This window comes from Magnolia sinica, unplaced genomic scaffold (assembly GCF_029962835.1).
Source record: "Magnolia sinica isolate HGM2019 unplaced genomic scaffold, MsV1 ctg238, whole genome shotgun sequence".
Classification (NCBI taxonomy): domain Eukaryota; kingdom Viridiplantae; phylum Streptophyta; class Magnoliopsida; order Magnoliales; family Magnoliaceae; genus Magnolia; species Magnolia sinica.
Window position 1 is genome coordinate 125,240 of NW_026682788.1, and position 25,070 is coordinate 150,309.

The 25,070-nt window shown below is 38.9% G+C and overlaps 1 protein-coding gene across 1 annotated transcript in view; it reads right to left on the reverse strand.

The window, feature by feature from the left end:
* Window positions 1-200: 200 nt before the first annotated feature.
* Window positions 201-25,070, reverse strand: part of LOC131236127 (disease resistance RPP13-like protein 4) — an 86,138-nt gene continuing 61,268 nt past the window's right edge. The window contains exons 3-4 of the mRNA XM_058233264.1: window positions 2,026-4,631; window positions 201-506 (exon numbers count right to left, since the gene is read on the reverse strand). Of these exons, the coding sequence (XP_058089247.1) occupies window positions 340-506; window positions 2,026-4,627 (2,769 nt within the window). The 5' untranslated portion in view covers window positions 4,628-4,631 and the 3' untranslated portion in view covers window positions 201-339. The remainder of the gene's footprint in view (window positions 507-2,025; window positions 4,632-25,070) is intronic.

Consider the following 25,070-nt stretch of genomic DNA (forward strand, 5'->3'; position numbering starts at 1 on the left):
TTGAGACCGTCCATCTAGTAGGACCCATCTTAAATCATGTTCCCTTCATTTTATTTTATTTTATGGTCATGTAAACCTAGCCTAAATTTCTTCAGACTGTTAGTTAGGAATCTGCCAACCAGATGGCTAGGATGATCCAATTTATATATTTTTAATCATGTTTCATCAACAATAGGGGCAATTATATGAACATACTAAATTGGCACGTCACCCCTGTCATATATACTATGGAAAGGTCTCCATAATCCTACACCGGTTCCACCAGCTTTGCCATCATTTCTTCTTTCTATTAGAATTATTATATAACTAAAAGCACAACTGATGGGGGTATTTATGGAATCAGTACTGGGTCCATACACAACATACATGGCATTTGTGATGTTTGTCGGGGCAGCTAAGATTGCCTGAAGATATTTGAGCCAAGAATGCTGTGGGAAAAGCATGTGCATACATACCTGCTTCTTCTTCTTCTTCTTCTTCTTCGGCGGCACCTTTAAGAAGCAGGCCTAAAAAGGTAGAAAAAGATGGGAGTGAGGTTAGAAAAGTCTTCAAAGGAATTTATAGGTGGTTTGGACACTTGAAATTTGAAGAATCTACGTCTATAGTAATTGGATTCTTGAGAATTTTAGTGTCAAGTTGTGTATAACACCTTGAAATTTAAATAATCTCTAAGAATATGAAAGTAGCTTTTTAGGAACTGTAAATGGCTTAAAATTAGAAATTAAACTTTGGCCAAATTCCAAATTGTCAAAAGTGAAAATTAGCTCTAGAATTAAATTTTAATTTCAAATGACAATAATTTGAAAAAATAAATAAATTAGAACTCCTTAAATGTCATCAATGATAATTAAGCACTTAACTTATTTAATTATTTGTCTATTGGATTGGTGGACATTTATTGGATGATTAAAACTAAAAAATGTTCAATAATGTTTTTATATTAACAAAAAAGTGTCCCCAAATAGAGTTTAGGATCCTTGGACCAATCTAACTTTTGGCCTATGAGGTAGATACTGTGATTCCATAAGTTAATTGGTTTAATTTGAGTTGAAGCCAAGTGTACCATTTCGAAATGTCTGTGTATCAAGTGTCCCATGTGGCTAGAGTATTAAATAACCTGAGCAGTAGCATATCAGTCATATGTCAAGTCAGTCAAAAGTAATAGTCTGAACATGGAGGTTTGCTAATTTACACGTGTGGGAGTGTATCACAACATGATACATGCGTGACATCATAGCTTCCCATGAGGTGTGATATTGTGTTTTGGTGCAGATCGCCTCACACAAGAGTCAGGCCAGCTTTCCCAACTCGGATGGGCTACGGTATATAAATACAAACGAATTTTTAGAGAGAAAAAAAAAAAAAAAAAAAAAAACCATCAATTTACTTTGTACTGCGTGGCCCAGCTGAAGAGTGATTTAGTCTGATTTAGAGAAAATCTAAATAAACTCTGTGGGGCCCAGTGTGATGTTGGTGTCTTATCCACACCATCCGTCTGTTTAATGACCAGCTCAATTTAAGGCATGATCCTGGAATTGAACAGCATTCAAAGCTCAAGCGAACCACACCACAGGAAATAGTGGGAATTGAATGCCTACCGCTGAAAATTGTGGGGCTAGAGAAGTTGAAGATCAAGCTGATATTTGTGTTTTACCTTAGATCTATCCCATTGTTTCCTGTGGTGTGGTCCATTTGAACTTTGGATATGCTTCAATTTTGGGCTTGTATTCTAAAGTGATCTAGAAAAACAGATGAACGGTGTGGATAAAACACATACATCCACAGTGGGCCCCACAGAGTTAACTCGGTAGTCCACACTCTGGACGCAATCCGCTTTTCCGGGGATTGAATGGGGAATTCGCGGCACACTTGCCAGCACGGCACACGTACAAGAGTAAAAAAAAAAAAGGGATGGCATGGCATAGTGCAGTGCACGCCCATCGCCTCTTCCATGCCTCTAACGCAGGCTTCACAAATGGTCTTGGATATGCAAAATTAATAAAGTTTGGGTTACCCTATAATTACCTGAATCTTCTTCTTCTCTCCTCCATATCTTCCACTTCCAAATATCAACTGTAACATCGAATGGGAATAACTTGAGCTTCGGACAGTTGCGAACCTTGAGGAGTCTTAAAGACGGCATTGCCCTTCGCATCCTCTGCCACTCCTCTTCCATCCATGGTAACCTACCTAGCACTAAGACCTCCACTTTCCATACCCCACTCTCGCTGTCCCAAAATCTGGGACCCATCTCCCTAATCCCTCCTCTCCAAATCTCAAGAAACTGAAGAGTGGGAAGGGAAGTAGGACTGAGCCACGCAGGTGTCCTTTCTCCTCGCCAGTTCCAAATATACAACTCTTTGAGGGATTTAAGAGGAGAAAGCTCACCTTCAATCTTCTTTACAATTCCATCTCTTTCAACAGAAATTTCCCCAAATTTTAACCATAGAATTTGCAGATGCTGGAGCATTGATAACACATTCCATTCCCCTTCTTCTATTTCTTCAACTGACTTCATCTCCATCCTAAGTTCTCTAAGTTTTGTCAAGCTCTTCAACTCCGAAATACCGGATCCATTTTTATTCACAGGACTAAACCATCCTAACCGTTCGAGATTTGAAAGCTTTCCAAGCCCTTCCGGCATGCATTCTAAAGACTGAAAATCAATTTGGATAGCTGTTAGCTTCTCTAATGTTGTGATTGACACAGGAAGCCTTTTCAAATTGGGGCAGAGCCATAAACGTAGAATCCGAAGATTACGAAGATTTCCGATTGAATCGGGCAGTGATATTAAGGCAGAACTACTCTCTATGTTAAGATAAACGAGGTGCTGTAATGACCCTATCCCACCCAACCAATCGCTGCACACCACATCGAGATTTGTGTATGACAATGAAAGAGATAACACCCTCAACCACCTTACTTTGCATAGTATTGTTTTTAAACTTGTAATCATCTCTTTGTTCTGAATGGACACCCCGACCAACGCCCGCAGGCTGGTGGTACTGTTTCCGATGCTCTCCACAGCTGTATTCCCCACAATTCCCAAACGACGAGACCGCTCGCTGAATGCGGGACTACCTCCCCAGTCCAACCTCACGAAAAAGCTCTCTTCTCTTGCAATTCTTATTACCATATCTCGAACCATATCATGCATTTTGCACCAAACATAGCTTCTCTCGAAGGTATCTTTAACCACTCCAAGTATTAAAAATCGATTAAATAATTCTGAAAGACATTCTTCTCCTATCTCAAATGCCGTTTTCCCATTTCTTCCCCAAACAAAACCCTCACCAATCCACCAGTTAACCATGTTCTCAACATCAATTTCAAAATCTTCAGGAAACATGGCAAAGCACAAAAAGCAAGGTTTTAAGTGTGTTGGGAGTTCTTCATAGCTTAACTCTAGTCTCGAAATGATCAGTTCATCTTTCTCATCGATTCCCAACTCCTCCTTTAAGTGCTCTGATATTCGCCTCCATTCATGGATAGAATCACTCTTTCCCACCATCATTCCACCCACAACCTTGATTGCTAATGGCAGTCCCCCGCACCTCGCAACAATCTGCTTTCCCAAGCCCTCCAAGTCTGGATTTGTGCACTTACCTCCGGTTCTTGCAAAAGCTATTTTACTGAATAAGGACCAGCTATCTTCATTTGAAAGAGTTTGGGGATAGTGTATGTGTCTGCCGGCAGCTCCCATTGATTTAGCAACCTCTTCATTCCTAGTTGTAACAATAATGCAACTACCCTCCACTCGGGGCAAACCAGACTTCAAACTATCCCACCACATCCCTTTATTTGTTTCCCAAACATCATCTAAAGCTACCAAGTATTTCGCATCTAATTTCCTGTTGAGACTTTCCAATAGCTCCTCAACATCCTTTCCCCTCAGAGATTCCTCTTCTACATCTAGCTTTTTTAGCATCTTCTTTAGCAATTCGTCCAATTTGAAACTTTGAGAAACAGTAACAAAAACCAAGTGATTAAAAGATTTTTTCACACTCTCACTATGACATATCTTTTGAGCGAGTGTGGTTTTACCGATTCCCCCCATTCCAACTATTCCAACAATTGTTGAGGGTCCATCTGCTTTTAAGATCCAATTTCTAACCTTTCCTGAGTCATCTTCTAATCCTACCATTTCAGCTTCATGCATTAGGATTGGGTAGGTCATTGGCATATTCCTACCATCTTCATCTTTGCCAGTGTGACGAGGAGCTGTTTGTAAGTAGGAATTCATCTTCCCTTGCACCACTTCTATTTTTTTATTTGTTTCCATCAACCGCTTTCCCATCTGATGGCGGGATTTCAAAAGGGCAGGAGAGCAATAACTCATAAAATTGGGTGCACACCCTTTGTCTTTTTTATGGAATAGAAGATGACAATCTGCTATTACATCCTCAGCATCATATACCAGCTCTCTTAAGTCTCTCATTATTGTCTTGAAAGTCTCATTCCTCTCTTTAATCTTCACCTGATCAGCATCCTTGAGATAGCTCTGCATGTACTTGAGCTCCTCCTTTGTTTCTTCAAACCGGTCATCAAATTCAAGTAGTTGTCGACCTTCACTTTCAAGTAATGACACCAAATTATCTAGAAGAATACTGACGACAGCATCTGCCATTTCCCTGTGCAATAGTTTCATACATTTATGAAAATGGAATCCAAAACTAGAAGGTGGAGGAAAAGAGGAAAGAATAAAAACTAGGCAGAAAATATTACAATTTAATTGGCTATAAGAAAGAAATTGCACAATTACTTCTACAATAGATTTATTTTCACTTTATTCCAATCATTTTTACTTATGTGTAATGCATTGTTTAGAAACTCGGTGAGTCAATTTAGAACTTGACAATGTCAACTTGGATCAGCATGAAAATCTGTCAACTTCCTATATGACTTAGGTTGTTACAAAACTCGTTAGATTTCTTGAACCCGAGTTTTGCACTAATTCCATGGACTTGTCGAGTTTTTTGTTACTTGGCTGAGTTTTATAGAGTGAAAAGTTTTGATTTTTTTTTTTTTATTTTTTTTTTTTTTTTAAAAGAAGTAAAGCAGGGGTTTGAACCCACCACCTCTAATATAAACAAAGGCCTTGCCTGAGTTTTGTTACAAGACTCGTCTGGTTTCCTCTTTAACTCGCCCATGTTATGCACTAACTTGTTAGACTAATCAAGTTTTATGTTACTCAGGTTACTTTTAGAGTGAAAAGGTATGGTGGAAAAAAAAAAAAAAAAACTTACAAACAAAGCAACTTGATTATATGAACTGAGCAAATAATGGGCACCATTCTATCTAAGAGCAAATAACAGGCCCAATGTTTTGGTTAATGCTCCATGATTTAAGCCTAGATAAAATTGATGAATTGACACGCCAACCATTGTTACTGTGGTACTGAATTACGTCCCGATGGATTGTTGTAGGCAACTATGACACATTCTAGTTAGTGATGAAACCTGTCTCCGTCATCGCCTGCTTGCTAGTGGGAAGTTATCATGACTTCGTGTTGGATGGGCACCTTAAGAGATATGGTACTCCCAATAGTATCACTCCATCACCAGTAAAGATATCTAGTATGGACGAAGGTCGGATCCTGGTGAATGTCACCCAGCATGAGAGAAGTGCGTGGGCAACAGGAAGAGATGAAATCACAACCCGGATGTGGAATGATTCGTATCTACTGAGTCGTTGAATATAATTTCTTCAAAACAAACCGCCTACTGTGAGTGCAAGAAGAATATAGGATCCAGATGATTAGACAATCACGCAGTGAATCTAATCAAAGACACGGTCATTCTCTTATCTGAGGACTATGGAGATAGTGGTCCAGACATCCGATGGTCGTTTGAAAGTTGGGAAGGAGTGAATATGACCTATCAAAGACCAACGGTGAAGGCCAATAACTTGAAGAACGCGTCCAACACTATTAACTCTAAGAAGGCTAAGGTTTCCCAACCATATGATCAAATTAGAAGTGGGATAACTGAATAGTGCAGATTATTCCAAAACTTGGTATGGTAGAAGGATTAACTTGGGAACAGCTACTTTTAGCGACAAAGTTACTATCGTGGAAAGAATCATATGGGGCAGCTTTTCTCACCCCACGGGAACATATGAAGAATCATGAGGATGAATGGCATGGATGTTGCTGAGGCAGAGTAATGATCCTCATGTGTATAAGGAACCCGATTATAGGTAATATTGAGAAGAACATTCTTCTTAACTCAGTAGTAATTCTACATAAATTGATTTTGATTAGTTATCTTTTCTGGACTTGTGTAGAATGCCTCCACATGCACATATGTGGCGAAGCAGGAATGTAAAGTTGTGGGTACTGCCTACTGATGATTTTCCTTTTTGATTTCTATTTGCAATCACATAGTGACTTTCCCCAATATGTTCACGTTATATCTACAACGATTCGTCCATTTTTATTTTTTATTTTTTCCATATGAATACGGGGTATGAACCAAAAAAGGAAATCTGATCCAAATCATGTGTGGACCCCACAACAGGAAAGAGTGGTAACATAATGCCCACCATTAAAAAGTAAAATCCTCTTCAGGGCTAGAAAAAGGGGTGTGGCTTCAGTGGATCCCTTGACTGATGTAGCTTACATTAATGCCGTGCATCCATTTTTAACGATTCATTTAAAGTCATTATTCCAAAATTGAAGCAGATACAAATCTCAGGTGGACCACACCACCGGAAACAGTGGTAGTTGACCATGAAAAACTTCTTATAGGCTACTAAAGTTTTTTTTTTTTTATACATTCCGTTGGATGTCAAGAAGTTTTTAATGGTGGATATTCAATCACCACTCTTTCCTGTGGTATATAGTCCACCCGAGATTTGGATCTACTTCATTAGTGATGATCATGCCCTAAAATCAGCTTTCAAAACAGGTGGACAGTATGGATGTAAGTCTCATATATCACGGTGGGCCCTACACTCAGGGGTCCACCTACCTCGGTGCCCAAACTGCTCCACAGAAAAAGATCCATCCACTGTGGAATTATCTCTTTGGTCCTTCATGTAGGTTTTTATGACTGGGATGAAAAGCAAAGATGGCTCACAAGAGGACAGTGGACTGTATAAAAGTGTAATGGTTGGTGTTTAATCACCATATTTTGATGATGGTGTGGTCTTCCAGGGGTTGTGATCTCTTTTATTTTTGGGATCATTTATTATACGAAGCTTGCAAAATAGATGAATGGCATGGATAGATCACATCATCATGGTGGGGCCCCCAAGCACCGTCCGGTATTCCACCACCACTTCAGTAAGCAATCCAAGGACGCGGTTTGGCTAGTGATGCTGCCCCTAGCCAAGTGGGTAATAGTCGGTGCTCTGTGGGCTCCACCATGATGTATGTGTTTTATCCATGCCATCCATTAATTTTTTTCAGATCATTTCAGGGCAAGATACAAAAAATGAGGCAGATCTGAATCTCAGGTGGACCATATACCACAGGAAAACAGTAGTGATTGGATGTCCATCATTAAAAACCTACTGGGTTTGTTATAATGTTTATTTGATATCCAACCTATTGATTTGGTGTGCAAACCTAGATGAAGGGAAAAACAAATATCAGCTTGATCCAAAACTTTTCTTGCCCCATAGAAGCTTTTAATGGTGCGCATTCAATCAACAACTGTTTCCTGTGATGTGGTCTGCTTAAGATTTTGATATACCTTATTTTTGGGCTCATACCTAAATTGGAAGGCATGGATGAAACACATGCATCTGATGGTGCCCACAAAGCACCAACCACTCGCCATTGATAATTTCCCCATGACTCAGCAGGAAACGGACGGTAAATATGGGTCAACTTACTTTGACATTTTTTGTATTGCCCATTTCCTATGATTTATCATAAATCATAGATTTGAGAAAATAAACAATGTAGGATGCAAGATTGCGTAGTGTGCCACACAACACCTAGTGGTGAGTCGACGTGGCAAAGTTTTGTGGACCACCATGATGTATATGTCATATCCATACCATCCATCCATCCATTTTTTGAGATCAATTTTAGGCATGACCACAAAAACGAGGCAGATCCAAACCTCAAGTGGTTCACACCACAGAGGATAACGACATCCACTGTTGAAGCCTTTCTAGGGCGCACCAATATTTTTATTTTCTATCCATCCTGTTCATAAGGTCACACAGACCTGGATGAAGGGAAAGCAGAAAAATCAGGTTGATCCAAAACTTCCTGTTGCACCTAAGAAGTTTTCAATGGTAAGTATTCAATCTCCACTGCTTTCTATGGTGCGGTCCACTTAAGGTTTGGATCTGCCACATTTTTGGGTTCATGTATTAAAATAATTTTACCTCAATCACAACAATCCATTTATTAAAATCTAAATCACAAAACCACACATTCTATCGCAGCAACTTTCATAATTATTTAAATACCTATTGAGAAATGATAGTGGGCTATATGAATGGAAACCTTCCCATGCACATGGTTGTACTTGGAAACGTTGAAATCCACATCAACTACCTGGACCGTCCATTAGGTCCAGCCCGCTCTTCATAGATAACCTTTAAAATATCATAATGATCAGATGATTTAATCCATCCATTCAGTGGCTTATAGAGATCGATGGACAAGATTCCTCATTAAAGATGAGCCACAATGATGGATGTTTCAGACGATGTGATAGCTTAGTTTTATATATATATATTATTATTATTTTTTTATTTATTTTTATTTTTTTCGTGATGAAAGAACATTAGACTAGATGTAATGGAATTAACTACTTTGGAGATGTTGGTCAGTCGAAACATGAAACAACAACGGCTAAAGAAGCAAGAATCACATCAATCAAAATGATTGAACCTTCCGATCAATAGCATGCAAGGTTGGAAGGTCAAGATCGAGCAGAGAAAAACGGGTCGAATGATAAACTGGATGCATCTACACATCTACTAAAGGTGAGTTACATAGAATTATTTATATTTCTTTATAAAAATAAAAAAATAAAAATAAAAAAAAAAAAAACAGTTTGGCCACTCAATCTAAGAATTGTAAAATGGACGGTTATTTAAATAATAAAAAAGAATAATTAGGCATTTAAAGGGATAGGATCACTCTCCTTATAAGCCATGATAAAGCGGCAGAAAGAAGCATACCAGTATAAATGATGAGCTTGTAAAAGGAGACAGGAAGATGGATTCTTCAATCAACAGGAGAAAGAAGCAGTTTGGTCAGAGAATGCTGAACACTCAATCGTCAGCTCCTTAAAAGTTGTAATAAAACTGTAGGATTAAAAAAAAAAAAAAAAAAACAACAACCAGTTATCTACCATCTGTATTGTAATCTATTAATTTTTCTCATGAAAGAATAATAAAATTTCAAACTGTTCATTAGGTCCAACACACATTTCATGGGCTACCATGCAATGTCACACCAATTTGACAAATATTAGCCATTTGATCCATGGCCTTTAATGTAGACGGTCAATATTGTTTGTAAAAATATAAATCAAATCAACGGTATGATACATCTACTTAGTAGGGGCCATCATGGATTGCTTGTGGTTCTAAAGAATCAAACTTGAGAAGCCCATCCACTGTTATGTTTTTTCTGCATCCAACCCGTTGGTAAGGTCACACGTACCTAAATGAAGGGTCATGGTGAGAAGTTTTTAATGGTCAATCATTATTGTTTCTTATGATGTGGTTCACATGAGATGTAGGTCTGGTTAATTTTTGGGCTCATACACTAAAATTAACTGAAAAAATAGATGGACGGCATAGATCCAAAATGAGCACATCAAGGCGGGCCCACAGTCAAGGCCGCACTGTGTTGGGAGAGTCCACAGGACCACAGGTCCACAGCCAACTACTGTAACCGCCACGCTGGAGGGAGCTGCGCTACAGTACCAAATCCGCATGTAAGCAAGAACGGGAGACTAGGTGAGTCGGTGGAGCTGGGCCATGACTACAAGGCCCACCTTGATATATATGTTGCATATCCACACCATTGATCCTGTTTGCTATCTTATTTTAGAGCACAGACCCCAATCTCAGGAAAATCACACCACAGTAAACAGTGGTAATTGAACGCCACTATTAAAAACTTCTTTTGGGCCACAACATTGTTGGATTAAGCTTATGTTTGTATTTTCCTTTTATCTAGATCTGTGTGACCTACTCAATAAGTTGGATGAAAACTAAACATTACAATGGCCCTACGAAGTTTTTAATAGTAGGTATTCAATTTATCATTATTTTTCTATGTTATGGTCCACGTGAGATGTTGATCTGCCTCAATTGTAGACTCATGCCTTAAAATGGATCCTTGCTGTTGCTCGGGTGGTAGATTCTAGGGAGTTTCAACACCCGGTCAAGGGTTTGAGTATCCATAGGTGGTGAAATTCCACTAGCGTGAGTGTGTGGGGCCAGTGTGTGTGCGTGTGTTAAAAAATAAAAATAAAAATAAAAATAAAAAAAGAAAAATGCCTTAAAATAATATGAAAAAATAGATGTACGGTGTGGATAAAACATATACATTTTGGTGGGCCCATATTGCGCCGACCAGCAGCTAGGTTAGCTGTGGGACGCGCGGTCAGCATGCAATCCACGCCCGGTCAAATGTAAGAGAAGGAAGATGGCTTCTAAAGTCATTCGGAGACTCAGAGACATTATAAATGGGAGCGGATTAGATGTGGCTCGGCCTCCTCAGTCCGGCCCTTATCATGGGGCCCATCCTGATGTATATATTTTGTATCCACACTGTCCATCTATTTTTCCATATTATTTTAGGGTATTAACCCAAAAATAAAACAGATCCAAATCTTAGAAGGACCATGTTGTAGGAAACAGAGGTGATTGACCATTAAATACTTCTTGTGGGCTACAAAAGTCTTTGATCAAGTAGATACTTAGCTTTTCCCTTCATACAGATTTTTTTAACCATATCAACAGGTTGGATGGCAAATAAACATTACAAAACAAGACGGTGGGCCTTAAGAAGTTTTTAACGGTGGGGCACTCAATCACATTGTCTCGTATGGCATGAGATTTTGATTAGTTTCATTTTTAGGCTCATAACTTAAAATGATCAGGCAAAAATGAATGAACAGTGTGGATACAAAATACATACATCAAGGTGGGCTCACAGTAAGGGTCGCACCATCTTAATGCAAGTCTGGGATACACGGTCACCTACTCCACTCCCATCAGAAATGGGAGCGGATTGCCTGTGACCGGGGCCAAGGCTGTGTGGGGTCCACAGAGATATATGTGACAAATCCACTCCATCCATCTATTTTTAAAGACCACAATAGTGCAGGCTTCTAAAAATCAGGCAGATCCAAGACTCAGGTAGGCCACGTCAACAAAACAGTGAGAACAACAACATCCACCATTGAAACCTTCCTGCGGCTGATCATAATGTTTATATGTCATCCAAATCGTTATTAGAATTATAAATAGGGCTGTCAATGGGCCGAGTAGTCCCAATGGTCCTTCGAGCTTCGCCAAATTGGGCTGGGTTTGGGGTTGTGTATCAGGCCCGACTGGTCGAGCTCAGGCTAAAATTAGAACCCTGATTGTAAACCTGGCTAGACTCGAACTTAGCACTCCAAAGCCCATGAACCCGGCCTGGCCCAATAGCTCTTTTCTAAACCTAATTTCCCCTTTTTTCTTTCATTCTCCCCCTCTCTCTTACACATGAGACACCAAAATATCATTTATCAACTAAGATACTCGAGGCTTGGGCTTAGGCTCAGGTGGACTCATGCCGAGCTTTGTGTAAATGTCTCGGGTCGGACTCAGGCTCGACTATTTTCAGCCGGTCATAGGCCCAGGCTGGATTTAGGCTTAGGTTCAGAATTACAGGATGGGCTTAGATAGAGCTTGGCCCGGTCCTAACCTAGCTCATTGACAACCCTAATTATAAACACTCAAATAAACTGTAGGGATACATATTATCTTGATTTAAAAAAAAAAAAAAAAAAAAAAAAAACTTCTGTTACTACCAAGCATTCAACCTTCACTGTTTTGTGTAATATAGCCCACATAAGTTTTCGATCTGCATGATTTTTAGAATTCCGCCCCCACCGTGGTCTTTCAAAATAGATGGGTGGAGTGAATTTGTCACTAACATCTCATGAGACATATACGCAATCTGCTCCCACAAGAAATGGCGGAGGCAGTGTATAAAGCAAGTTTAACTTTTCAGTAAAAAAAGAAACAAATGGAAAAGACTTTTTACCATAGATAGAGAATATAAAGCACTGCTTACAAAATAAATAAAAAATAAGGCATATAAAGCACTTCTTAAAGGAGAGCCGCCCCATTTCATCAGGGCATGAGTGAATGGACCTTGCATGGATGTGGATTGCACACTCAATAACCTAATACAATCTATGAGGTCCATTGTAACACCTGACCCATCCAAAACAATATCCTGAGGCGTCCACGTGGGATTTGCCGTAGGATCGCTCGATTAAACCGCGCGTGTGAGGGGTACCACCAACAAATTAACTCAGGTTATCCCATTGAGGCGGTCGAGTCTAGTTATGATCGAACCAAGTGCAGGCCATTAAGCCAGTTAGCCTTATTGTAGTTGGCAACAGCCTGCGCGGGCCGTGCAACGGCCGAGGAACGTCAGAAAAATCTAAAACTTTGGGAGACAATGGACCTTGCTGGGCTTATGGTGCGACACGAATTACAGACTTAAAGGGTGCCCGGAAATGAAATATCCACCCTATCCAGTCGGCACTTGCCAAACACAACTCATCACAGCCTTGGCCCAAAGGCTAGAATTTTAAATCACTGGCTCTTTTAATGAAACTAAGATATTAAGCATTTCAGCGGTCGGATCTCTTCTAAATTTACAATGAAGGCCGAAAACATTTCTCTATGCCCGTCCACAAAATCTAAACCCCGATCATGGAACGGTGACCGTTGATCGCAAATCGAACCCGTACGATAAAACCCCGCATCCGTTTGCCCTCAAATTTTACACGGCCCTTCATCAGGCAATGGGGCACTTACCCTATAAATTTCATGGCCATGGGGGCATCAAGGAAGCCCCAACCTTCAGAAATGGACCCTTAGAGCCATTTAAAGATCGAGCCCGTACGATAAAATCCCGCGTCTGTTTGCCTTCAAATTTTGCACAGCCCTTCATCGGACCATGGGACACCTACACTACAAATTTGGTGGCCAAGGGGGTGACAGAGCAGCCCCAGCAACCAAAGAGGGGTCCCACAGGGCCATTGGAGGAAAAACAATAAAACATAAGGCCATTTGACCCAAAAAAATCCAGGATATGAGATCTTTTAACACTTACTCTCACCCACTCTCACCATTTTCCAACAACAAGAGAGAGAAGAGAGAGAGGAGAGAAAGAAGAGAGGAAGAAGTGAGAGGAAGAGAGTGTAGATGAGGGTTGGGCCCAAGGGACTTGGAAACTTAGAGAATCTCCTTCCTTTTTCCCATACCCACCACTACAAGCACCACTTTCAACCGATTGGAGAGGTAACTACTCATCTTCTTTAGAATTTCTTTGTGTTGAGCTAGGTCTTGCATGTGCCTTTGACTCAGGACCTTGACAAATCGACCCGCGAGTTCGGCACTCCTAGGTCATTCTCTCAAGCTCTTAACGATCCATAAGTGTGGACTATTATCTTTAGGTGGCTAAGTACCAATTTTAGGATGAATTTAATAATTATGAATGTTAAGGTGATGTGCATGAGTAATCTAGAGAAAAACTAGCTAAGAACCTACATGATAGGTCCACCCAATTACATGAAATGATTAATTGTTGTTTGTTTGTTCTTTAATATGTTTAGGCATAAAATCATTGTTGCATGTTTATCTCATACATAATTCTTGCATGATTTTCCCTGTAACATGCATGACTGCATTGTTCTTTGTTGTGTTCTTGTGCTATGAGGCATGTATTGTTCTTGGTCTATTCGGTAACCCAGTACCACGCACATGTTTAAATTCATGCTATTAAGAGTAGTTGCATTTATATTAAAAATCTGAATTTTCATGCTCGATATATGGTATGCATGATTTCACTTATATTAGAAATAAACCCTCGATTGTTGAAGTGTTATTCAATACAATCCATTTCTAAGTTAGTCAGGGAATTGAAATTGGTGAAGGTGGTCCCGTTCGTAGGATCATCTTGTAACTAGAGTAACGGATTTAAGCGAATGCGAATGGGCGACAGTAGTTGGATTACGTGGGTTGCTTGCACCCGATGTTGACCGTTACGTACTCGCCTGAACTTGGACGGTCTAGTCCACTTACTGACCAACCATGTTTATTAACCATGTCTATTCACGCTTGTATGGAACCTGGGACACCCCTCGCCCACCGAAACCCACTAACAACTGCTAGAAATCGATCCACTGTCTCGAGAGCCGGGCATGGTGGAATAGGATACGGTGTCCGATCTGTCAGCCTACGCTGGGGTAACGAGCCACCCCGTAGTGACAGCGAGCAATTCCACTTCCCAGCACTCCCCATGTGCTTGAAGTCGGGGATGGGGAACCCCATAGGATCAAGGATCGCGGGGTCCTAGCCTCACACGTTAAGGGACCCTGAACTCGCAATTGGTTGAGGGCATTGATATTGCAGGGTGTTCCAGTTTCCCCAATCTACTAGATGAACGGAATAAATTAAAGACTCGGCTAACACGATCACAATCGCATCGCATTAGTTAGGTTGGCAACTTGGCAGTTGAGGTCGCAACGAGAGAGTGTTGGTCATGCGCGATCGCTAGACGAAGTAGCTCGAGGGAGTGTTATTGTGAGGTCATGCATCATATCATAATTCATGCATATGCATTAACAAGACTAGTTAGAGATCTGTGAATGTATGCTTTTTATTAAATTTATTATAGAACTGATACTTGTTGTAACTTAAGGCTAATAGCACCCACTGAGTTAATCACTTAGTCCCACTCTAGGACGATGTTTCAAAACACTAACCAGATTCTTCAGTAAATGCAAGTGAGGCTGAGCTTGATGAGCCGTGCGGCGCGAGCATAGACGAGGAGGATGAGCTGTCCTACTTCCAGCTGATGGGCGGTTCACCGTAGATTTAGTAGGCGGATTTTGGATTGCTGAGTAGTGGACTCAGTGCACTATTCTTTTGGACATATCATTTTTTGTATTTTGCTGTGTGACGCCTTGTGCAACCCGCTGATATATTTTGTAGACTTGTATACATTAGCCGCTTACATTTCAGTAGACTAGTTGTGATTGTGATTCATATTCCAAGTAATTCCTTACTGCTCATTAAAATGGATTAAACACAAAATAGTAAAATTGGTCATAAGTGACAGCCGGAAACTTGGGAGTCGAGTGTATACATGACCCCCAAATTTCAGGGCGTTACATCCATTGTGATGTATGTGTCTTGTCATGTTGTCAATTCATGTTATGAGCTCATTTTAAAGTATAAGTCTAAAATTGAAGCATATCCAAAGTTGGAGTGGACCGCATCATAGGAATCATTGGGGATTTTTTTTTATTTTTTATTTTAAAAAAAAAATCCATGATGGAAACCTTTTTAACACCCACCGTGATGTTTATTTGTCATCTAACTTGTTTCTAAGGTCACACGGATATGGATGATGAGAAATTACAAATATCAACTTAGCCAAGACTTTTGTGGCCCCTAAGAAGATATCAACAGTTCCATGGTGTTGTCCACTTAGCTTTGGGTATACTTCAATTATGGGATAATGCCCTAAAATGAGTTAGAAAAACAGATGGACAGCCTACCTAAGACACATACATTCATGCCATCTATCCAGTTTTTAGCTTATTTTAGGATGTCCAGCCCAAGTAGTAGATCCAAATCTCAGGTGGACCACACCATAGGAAAAATGGTGATTGAACGCCTACCATTAAAAACTTCTTAGTACTATGGTTTATTAGCCATCTAGCTAGTTGCTAAGGTCAAACATGCTTGGACGAAGGGAAATTACACAAATGTTACCTAGATTTAAAACTTTTGTGGCTCAAAATCACCACTATTTAATACATTGACGACTTTGGACATATCAGCTAGTTGAAACATCAAACAACATCACCTAAAGATGCAAGAACCACATCAATCAAATGATTGAACCTTGTGATCAATAGCATACAAGATTGGAAGGTCAAGATTAATCAAAGAAAAGAGGTCCAATCATAAACTTGATGCATCTATTAAAGGGAATCTGCCTAGGATTGTTTATATTTCAAAAAACCAACTTTGGTCAGACAATGCTGGTCACTCAATCTATGAATTGTAAAATTGATGGTAATTAAAAAAAATAAATAAATAATCTAGATTCAAAGAAATACATCCCATCCTTAATAAGTCATCATAAAGTGATAGAAGAATAACAGAATAAATGGAGAGCTTGTAAATCGTAGAAGAAGGAAGATGGCTTCTGCAATCAGTTGGCCACTCGAGATTAGAAATGGACGAGGTAGCATAGAAAGAACTAATTGCTTGAGAATTTTAAAAAAAATACATTTTTTAAAGGTAACATTGTCAAGGATTAAACCCTAGAATGCTTTTTAAATTATTTGGAATCCCAAGTTACTTAAGTAGCTTATACTCATTTGTACTTATTAAGTAAATAAAATAAGTTTGGTTAAACAATATACTTACTAGCAAAAAGTAGAAAAAACTTGCTTGGCTTCCAATATTATAAGTAATTATCCCTCAAATTTGTTTGGTCCCCCTCACATCCATCTTTCATCATTTGGAGCCAACCTATGATGTGGACCATTCATTGTGTGGACCCCACCTTTGATGTGGGCTGTCCATCATGCAGGGCCCACCATAGATGTGGGCCATTTATCATTAGGGACAAACCTTTTATGTGCATTGTTCATTATGTAGGCCCCATCTTTGATGTTTGTCATCCATCATGTGGGGCCCACCATCAATGTTATTGTCCATCATGTGGGGCCTACCTTTAATATCCACTAACCATCATATGGAACCCAGATTTGATATGTACTGGCTATCATGTGGGCCCCAACTTTGATAAGGGTTGTCCATCGTGCGGAGCTTGCCTTGGATATGGGCTAGTCATCATTAGTGCTGACCTTTGATGTGGACCGTCCACAATATGGGGCCCATGTTGATATGGATCATCCATAACTTGCAGCTCACCATGATTAATTGTCCATCATGTGGAGCCCAACTTTGATGTGTATCATCCATCATGAATGAGTAAAAATAAAAAATATAAAGTAAAAAAAATATTCAATGGTTGCGTCTAATAATTAAAAGCTATGAGAATTTTTTAGTCAACATGACTTTTTAGATGATGGCCAATTTGTAGTAGGCCCCACAAAAAGAACTGTCTAATTTGAGTTAATGCTGGAGACATGTATAGTTCTTGTGTGAGTATCACCCTGTAAGATTAAGCAACCATGCGGGCAAACATGAGACTTGCAAGTATAGGCACCAGTGGTTAATTACATGAAAATGGCCTGGCCCAGAATCAGATGGATGTCCATACCATGAGTCCAGCATGCATCCTCTTTCAGCCTCGAAGGTCCCACACGAAGAATGATCACATGTAGGAGTTGGCCAATGTGTTCAACCTTAATGGATTTTCCTGTCCTTAGCACAGCCCATCTGTCCATCATGTGGTGGCCACCTTTTATGTGGACCACCCACCATATGAGCCCCACCTCTAATGTAGATAGTCCATCATGTGGGGCCTCCTTTTATATGGCCTCTGAAAAAGCCTCCTTAGACATGTACCGTGAGAGAGAGAGTAAAAAAGACATGGATTGAAAAGCTTTAAAAAAGTAATTATTAAGTAGGTTTTGACTAGTAAGTTACTTTTACAATGATGTTTACCAAATGAACTAAAGTGAAAAATATTACTTAATTATGAACATAAGTTATAAAATAATAATAATAATAATAATAATAATAATAATAAAAAATTAAAATTAAAAAAAAAAACCTTAATTATTTAGTATTATTCAAACAAGCTCTTAAAAGCACTTTTTAAAGGGAGCGAGATGCTCAGCTGGCTGGGGATCTATCCATCTGACCAGCACGCAGCTAATCTACCCATCTGCAGTGTAGACTTTTACAATCTATCAATCTTTCTCAAAAATAAAAATAAAAATCTAAACTATTCATTAGGTCCAACACATTTTTGGTGAGCTACCTTGTAATCATCGTACTAATTTTGCAATTGTTATCCATTTGATCAATGCATGGCCACCTTGGAAAACGGATGAATATAGAAAATAAAGCGGAGTAGGATGGATTGAATCATCCCATCAGTGTGGTTTTTGCATGGTACAGGTTCTGGGCCTGGGAACCTGATCTGCATATGAGAGCTGATATCATCTTGCAGCTGGATGCCCACTTGCCACGTGTACCTGACAACAGTAGATAGATGGGCTAGTCTGCTGAGCCATACACGTGGACAGGAAAGCCACGGATGGGGAGACCAAACCTACCTCTTAAATAAAAAGTCCAACAGTTGGGACGGTCAAGTTATGATACACTCAGTGGACAACTAATTTCAATCTTTCATATATATATCATATGATGAGTTTGTAAGTACTGATAGTAAGGCCAACTTATTGAAAGGTTTGGATGTCACATCTGCTTAATAGATTGAAACGTATCCCATGGGCAGACTGTATCTTGTGGTCCAACCAGATGAACTTGAGAACTTTGATTAAGAGAAAGTGAACCTTAAATTACTAGGATTGAATCTTCAGATTCACCCTAACTTCTACACAATCTCAATTGATTACACCAACTAATGTAAATCTTTTTTTTTTTTTTTTTTTAATATAATATCCTCAAAATCTACAGTTGTAACAAATATGTGTACTCTATATATTGGTTATAAGCCTACACGATGATACAAGAAAAGATATATTGAGAAAAACTAATTTCTTCACATACGGTAACATCACGGTTTACCATTCAACTTGTGGATGCTGATGCAAATTTCCTATGATTTTTCAAGCCATCTATTCATTTTTTTTAAAAAATAAATTTAAAGCTTATTTGAGGGCATGAGCCCCATATCTAAAGCTCTAGGACAACACCATTTGAAATAGTGAGAATAATGACATCCACCCTTAAAACCTTCCAAGGGCCACGCTGATGTGTATCTGTCATTTAACCTGTTCATAATTGGGTTACGTAGACATCGAGGAAGGGAAAGCACCCCATGGAAACAACCGCACCTAATCTACACACACACACACACATCAAAGCACCCCATGGAAACAACCGCACCTAATCTACTCTTAGCCTAGATAGATGGCTAGCGGGCCTAACAGGTTGTCCACATCTCAAGCACACACGTGGCCATCTTGGATTACATATCTACGCATACCATTGACATGGGGTGGATGAAAACTATATAATTGTGTTGAGGGAGTAGAGTAGGTGTGGCCCTTATTGTGGGGCCCACCTTGATGTAGTTATTTTATATCCATACTTCCATCCATTTTGCTAGATTATTTTTGGGCATGATCATAAAAATAAAGAACATCCCATTCTCAAGTGGACCATACTATAGAAAACAGTGGTAATTGGCTATTTATGGGTCACAAAAGTTTACGATGATGTTGATATTTGTTTTTCCCCTTCATTTAGGTTTGTATGACCTTATCAACAGGTTGGATGGCAAACAAATATTATGGAAACATTACAATGGGTTGTAGGAAGCTTTTAATAGTAGGGGGTTCAATCACTGTTGTTTCCTATCAAATTGTCCACTTGAGACTTGGACCTTCATTTTTTGGCTCAAGCACTAAAATGATTTGGCAAAAATAATGGACAGCGTAGATATGGAATACATACACTGAGGTGGGCCCTATGGTAAGGGGGGCATGGGTGTCTCACCTAATCTGCTCTCTTGCGTTGAGCTCAAGTTGGATGTGACGCTGCAACCTGCGTGTGGGTGAGACATTGTACATCCATGCCAATCCATCCGAACCATTCATAGGTCCACCTTGCTCTTCATCGACAGCCTTGTCAATATTGGAAGTGGATTGGCTGGTGTACACTACCGATTCGGCTGGTGTGAGTTTTGTGGGCACCGTCACAAGGTATGAATAATATCCAAACCGTTCGTCCACTTAGTGAACTCGTCATAAGGCTTGATATGAAAAATAAGATAGATCCAAAAATCAAGTGGACCACACTGTAAAAAGCAGTGGGGTATTGAACGCCTGCCATTGAAACCATTTTGCAGGTCACAGAAATTTTTGATCAATATGATATTTATTTTTTTATCTTCGTCCAGGTCTATGTAACCTTATGAACAGATTGGATGGAAAGTCAACATTACGGTGGGCCCTATGAATGCTTTAACGGTGAGAATCATTGTCCCCACTGTTATTTGTGGTGTGGTACACTTGAGCCTTGAAAATTACTCATTTTTGGAATGAAGATCTGAAATGAACTCGCCAAATGGATTAACAGTGTAGATATGATAAATACGACAAGTTTGTATGGCACTCGTTTTCGCACGACAAGTAACCACACCAGCCAATATCATAAAGGTATTTTAACCGTACTAGCACTGTATTTGGTTCCTCTCCTTCTATCATTTTCGCACGATTGGAAGATTGGAAGATCAAGATCGAGCAAAGAAAACGAGATCTAATAATAAACTTGTTCATCTACTCATCTACCAAGATTGTTTATGTTTCTGAAAAAAAAAATAAAATAAAACAGTGATGTAAAATGGATGGTTATTATAATTAATTAATTAATTTTTTTTAAAATTCCAGCATTCACAGCGATAGGATTCCTCCCCTTTTGAGTCATGATAAAGCAGCAGAAAGATGCATACCTGAGTGATTGGAGAGCTTGTAAAGAGAGCGACAAGGGAAATGGTTTTTGCAGATCGGTCCGAGAAAGAAGCACTCGGGTGAGACGATGTTAGTCAACGCAGTCATGATAAAGCACTAGGAAAAAAAAACGTACCAGTTATGTACCCATCTGCGGTGTACACGCAAGTAATCTATTTATCTTCCATGAAAGAATAATAAAAATCCAAACCGTTCATTAGGTCCAACACGATTTCATGAGCTACAATACAATATCCACTCCAATTTGAACTATTATCCATTTGATCCATGGCTTTTAATCTGGACGGTCAATATTGTTTGCACAAATATAAATAAAATCAACAATTTGAGCCATCTACTTGTTAGGGTCAATCATGGATTGCATGTGTTTCTAAAGAATGAAAATGGAGAAGTCCCATCCATTCCTTGGAAAGTGCTTGGATATTGAAAATAAGGCGAAGCAGGATGGTTTGGATCATCCCACCATTGTGGTTTTTGCACGGTTCGGGTTTTGGGACAGGGAACCTGATCAACATATAAGGGATGGATATGATCTTGCAAACGGATGCCAGCTTGCCACGTGTACCCGATAACATGTAGATAAATGCGCCTTACACGCGGATGAGCAGACGGAACGTCTTAAATAGGGGGTCTGCTGTCCAACTGATTGGGCTATAAGTTATAAGTCCATCCATTGAATAACTTCCAATATTTCCTATACGTTACACATCCAACTCGTCCAGTAGGTTGGACCTACCAGCATGATCACTTTAAACAAAATTCAGAGATATCCATTCATTTACTAAACTGAACTTTTGTTTCTCTATTTATCAATGGTAAAAATTGGGTTTTCTATTATGTAGCTTATATGGAAAGTATATAGGATTGATTTTTGCAATAGTTGATACTTACCGTGAGGCAAATATATTGTAAGGTTTGGATTTATTCTCAAGGTATGCCGTACCGTGATCCAATTAGTTGGACCTAAGCACGTCTTAAATTAAATGGACACTCCAGTCAGATCTTTTCTCCATTTAACTTTAAAGCAGCTAACAGGCTGTCGGCATCTCGACCACACATGTGACCACCTATGATTACATTCATAGAGAAAATTTACATGGATTGGATCATGAAGTATAATTGGTAGCTTGTAAACAGACAATAATCAGCCAGTAGATCTACGACACGACCATGGGTGCATACACACTGAGAAAATTTTAGAGTGATGCTTAGTGGTATTCGGCCGGTAGACCATCTTGGTTTGGACCTATGGTTCCACTTAAAAACTGAGTTCTCCCCATTTTGTTTAATCATAATTATGAATTAAAGATCATAGTTTATATAATTGTTTTGCACTCCCCATTTTTATACCCCTATTGTTTTATTCTTTTGGTTTTCTGCTATAGTTGGGAGTGGTTAAAAAGTTTCAAGGCATCTCTGCAACCACAGTGGTAATGGATTAAGGAAATCGTACTTGGCCCACTTGGGTTATGGTCTCATATAAGATGTAATAGGTCTAATTTCAAGCAGAAATTAGAATTCAGAATGGAATTGGATCTTAGATATAGTCTGGAACTAGATTAGTTTTCGTAACAAAAACATTTCTTTATATGATTTGTAATTATAGTAAAGATTTGAGTTGGGTCAAACCGTTTGATCCAGCCAAAGACTCAGTTGAGTTTTTAGGTTTTTAAACTGCGGCCGTCAGTGGACACAATAAGCTAGCTCTAAAATGTAATCAGTACAACTTAAACTAAATCAAAATCAAGATCTTTAGCAATGTTTTGAAAATGAAACCAGGCTTCACCATTTTTATTGGCAGTCCGGTTCAAAAGGGTCTAACTAGCAATCTAACCAATTCACCCAAAGCATGTATTAATAGGTTAAATGAAATGGATTTATAAGCTAAATACTCATAGAGCACTAGTTTGACCCCTCTATTAGTCGAAGGTTCAAACACCATGGCTTGGATTGGTGGACTTCCCTTTCTTAGCATGGAAATGAGTTTCATGGAATTGTTTTACTCATATGTAACATTTTCTGTTGGTTGCGAAAATAAAGTTAGATATAAAAATTCATTTTCATTTCCATAGCTTTTTGAAATGAAGTTTGATTTCTATTTCAAAAAAAGAAAAAAAAAAAATAAAAATCTAAACCAAGTGTGTTTTGTATTTCACCTATTAAAAAAAAAAATCTAAATAAAGTATGATTTTTATTTTTATTTTTAAAACATCTAAACGAAGTATGATTTTTTTTTTTAAAGCACCGGAGCCTGAACAAATAAGTTTTTTTTTTTAAAAAAAAAAAAAAAACTTTTTTTCCATGATTTTTTGTTTGATCAACCGTACATATGAACAATATGGAATTTGGGATTTTTGTTTCACCCAAATCAAGGATAAATTAAATTGACTCACCCTATTTGAAGTCGGGACCACACGAAATTGCCTATGCCCCAGGTATTTGGGGGGAATTTTTATGAGTCCACCACAATGTCTATGAGAAATCCTCTCCGTCCATCCGTTCTCCAGCTCATGCTAGGACATGATTCCAAAACACAAGGTAAATCCAAAAGTCAACTGGGGCGTACTTTAGAAAACAAGGTGGATTGAACACTCACTAATAAAACCACCACGGAAACTAGAATTTTCAGATTAGGCTAATATTTGCTTCTTTTAATTTTCAGATTAGGCTAATATTTGCTTCTTCTTTTTAAGTTCATCGAAATAAGATTGATCTTATGAACATTTGGATTGTATGTAAACATTACAGTGGGCCAAGAAAGGTTTTGATGGTGGGGTTTCCATTCCAAATGTTTATTGTGGAGTGGATTCCTCACGGACATCACAATGGCACCCACATGGCTTCCACCAGGCAATTCACATCCGAACTTGGAGGTGACTTATGGTGCAACCCGTGTGGGACGGGCTGAGTCAGAGTCCACTTGGTTGACCAACCACGAAGATCACATATCAGTCCTCTCTACTTGTCAAGAGGGATGGGCTGAGAAGACAATGCCTAGTCATTAATAAATAATAAAATATAAATGCAGTCCATGGTGAATTTATACGTGGCTGAATTTTGCACAAGGTGATCCTCGTGGTGGGGCTAATCCGTTGGATGTCTCTAGCACATAAAAGGTTTGAATTTAACAATTGGGTGGACTGTAACTACGGTCTAATTAGTTAGACGTGAGACCTTTTTATATATATGCCTAATGTTTTAATTTATTTATAATAAATAATTCACATATAATGGTACAGGCAGATGCTATTTATATTGCTGCATGATGCCTGATTTCTATGTAATGTGTGTGCCATCCAATTTCTGTTGGTGTGTGCGATTTGTACAAGATCTAACCTATCTAATAAGGTGACCGATGGACTGTGAAATTGAGATGGCCCATCATCAATGGATGTTATTTATAAAATAGCATATTACATACTTTATTTATTTTTTTGAAGGAAAATTTATTGGTTTTTGAGGCCATGTTTGATAGATGCAGAAAAATCTCTAACATATATGTTAATGCTCATTTCGGATAAGGTGGAACTAGCGTGAGTTTTGGACCGTATACCATACAAACTAGGGCCCAATAGCTGAACAGTGTGAAAATCTTTCTTGTCGTGACACTTGTATAATAATAAACACCACTAGCATATGAAATCCCATGAGAGCTCTATGTTGAGAAAAGTGTAACCAAAGGTCAGATGAGATTGGACGTCTAAATGAAGAAGTTACTGCTGCATGGAAATCCGATTACTTATTGTAAATGTATGTAGTTTATCCACGCCGGCCATCCATTTTTTCTTGCTTATTTTAGGGGATGAGCCCAAAATTGGTCCATCCATTTTTTTCTGCTTATTTTAGGGGATGAGCCCAAAATTGAATCATGACCTAGCTAGGTCACATTGATGTTTATTTGTTATCTAACCTGTTCATAAGATCACATGGACATGGATGAAGGGAAAAAACAAACAAATATCAGCTTGATCCAAAACTTCCGTGGCCTTTCAACCGTAGATGTTGAATGCACTGTTTCCTATGGTATTGTCCAATTTAGCTTTGGATATGCTTCATTTATGGGCTTCAACCTTAGAATTATATGGTAAAATAAATGGGCTGAGTGGATAAAACACATAAATCATGGTGGACTCCAGAGAGTTTACTCAATGTGCAGTCTATTTTCTATTACTAGAGGTATACACGAGTTGAACCGAGTCGAGCTTGACACAG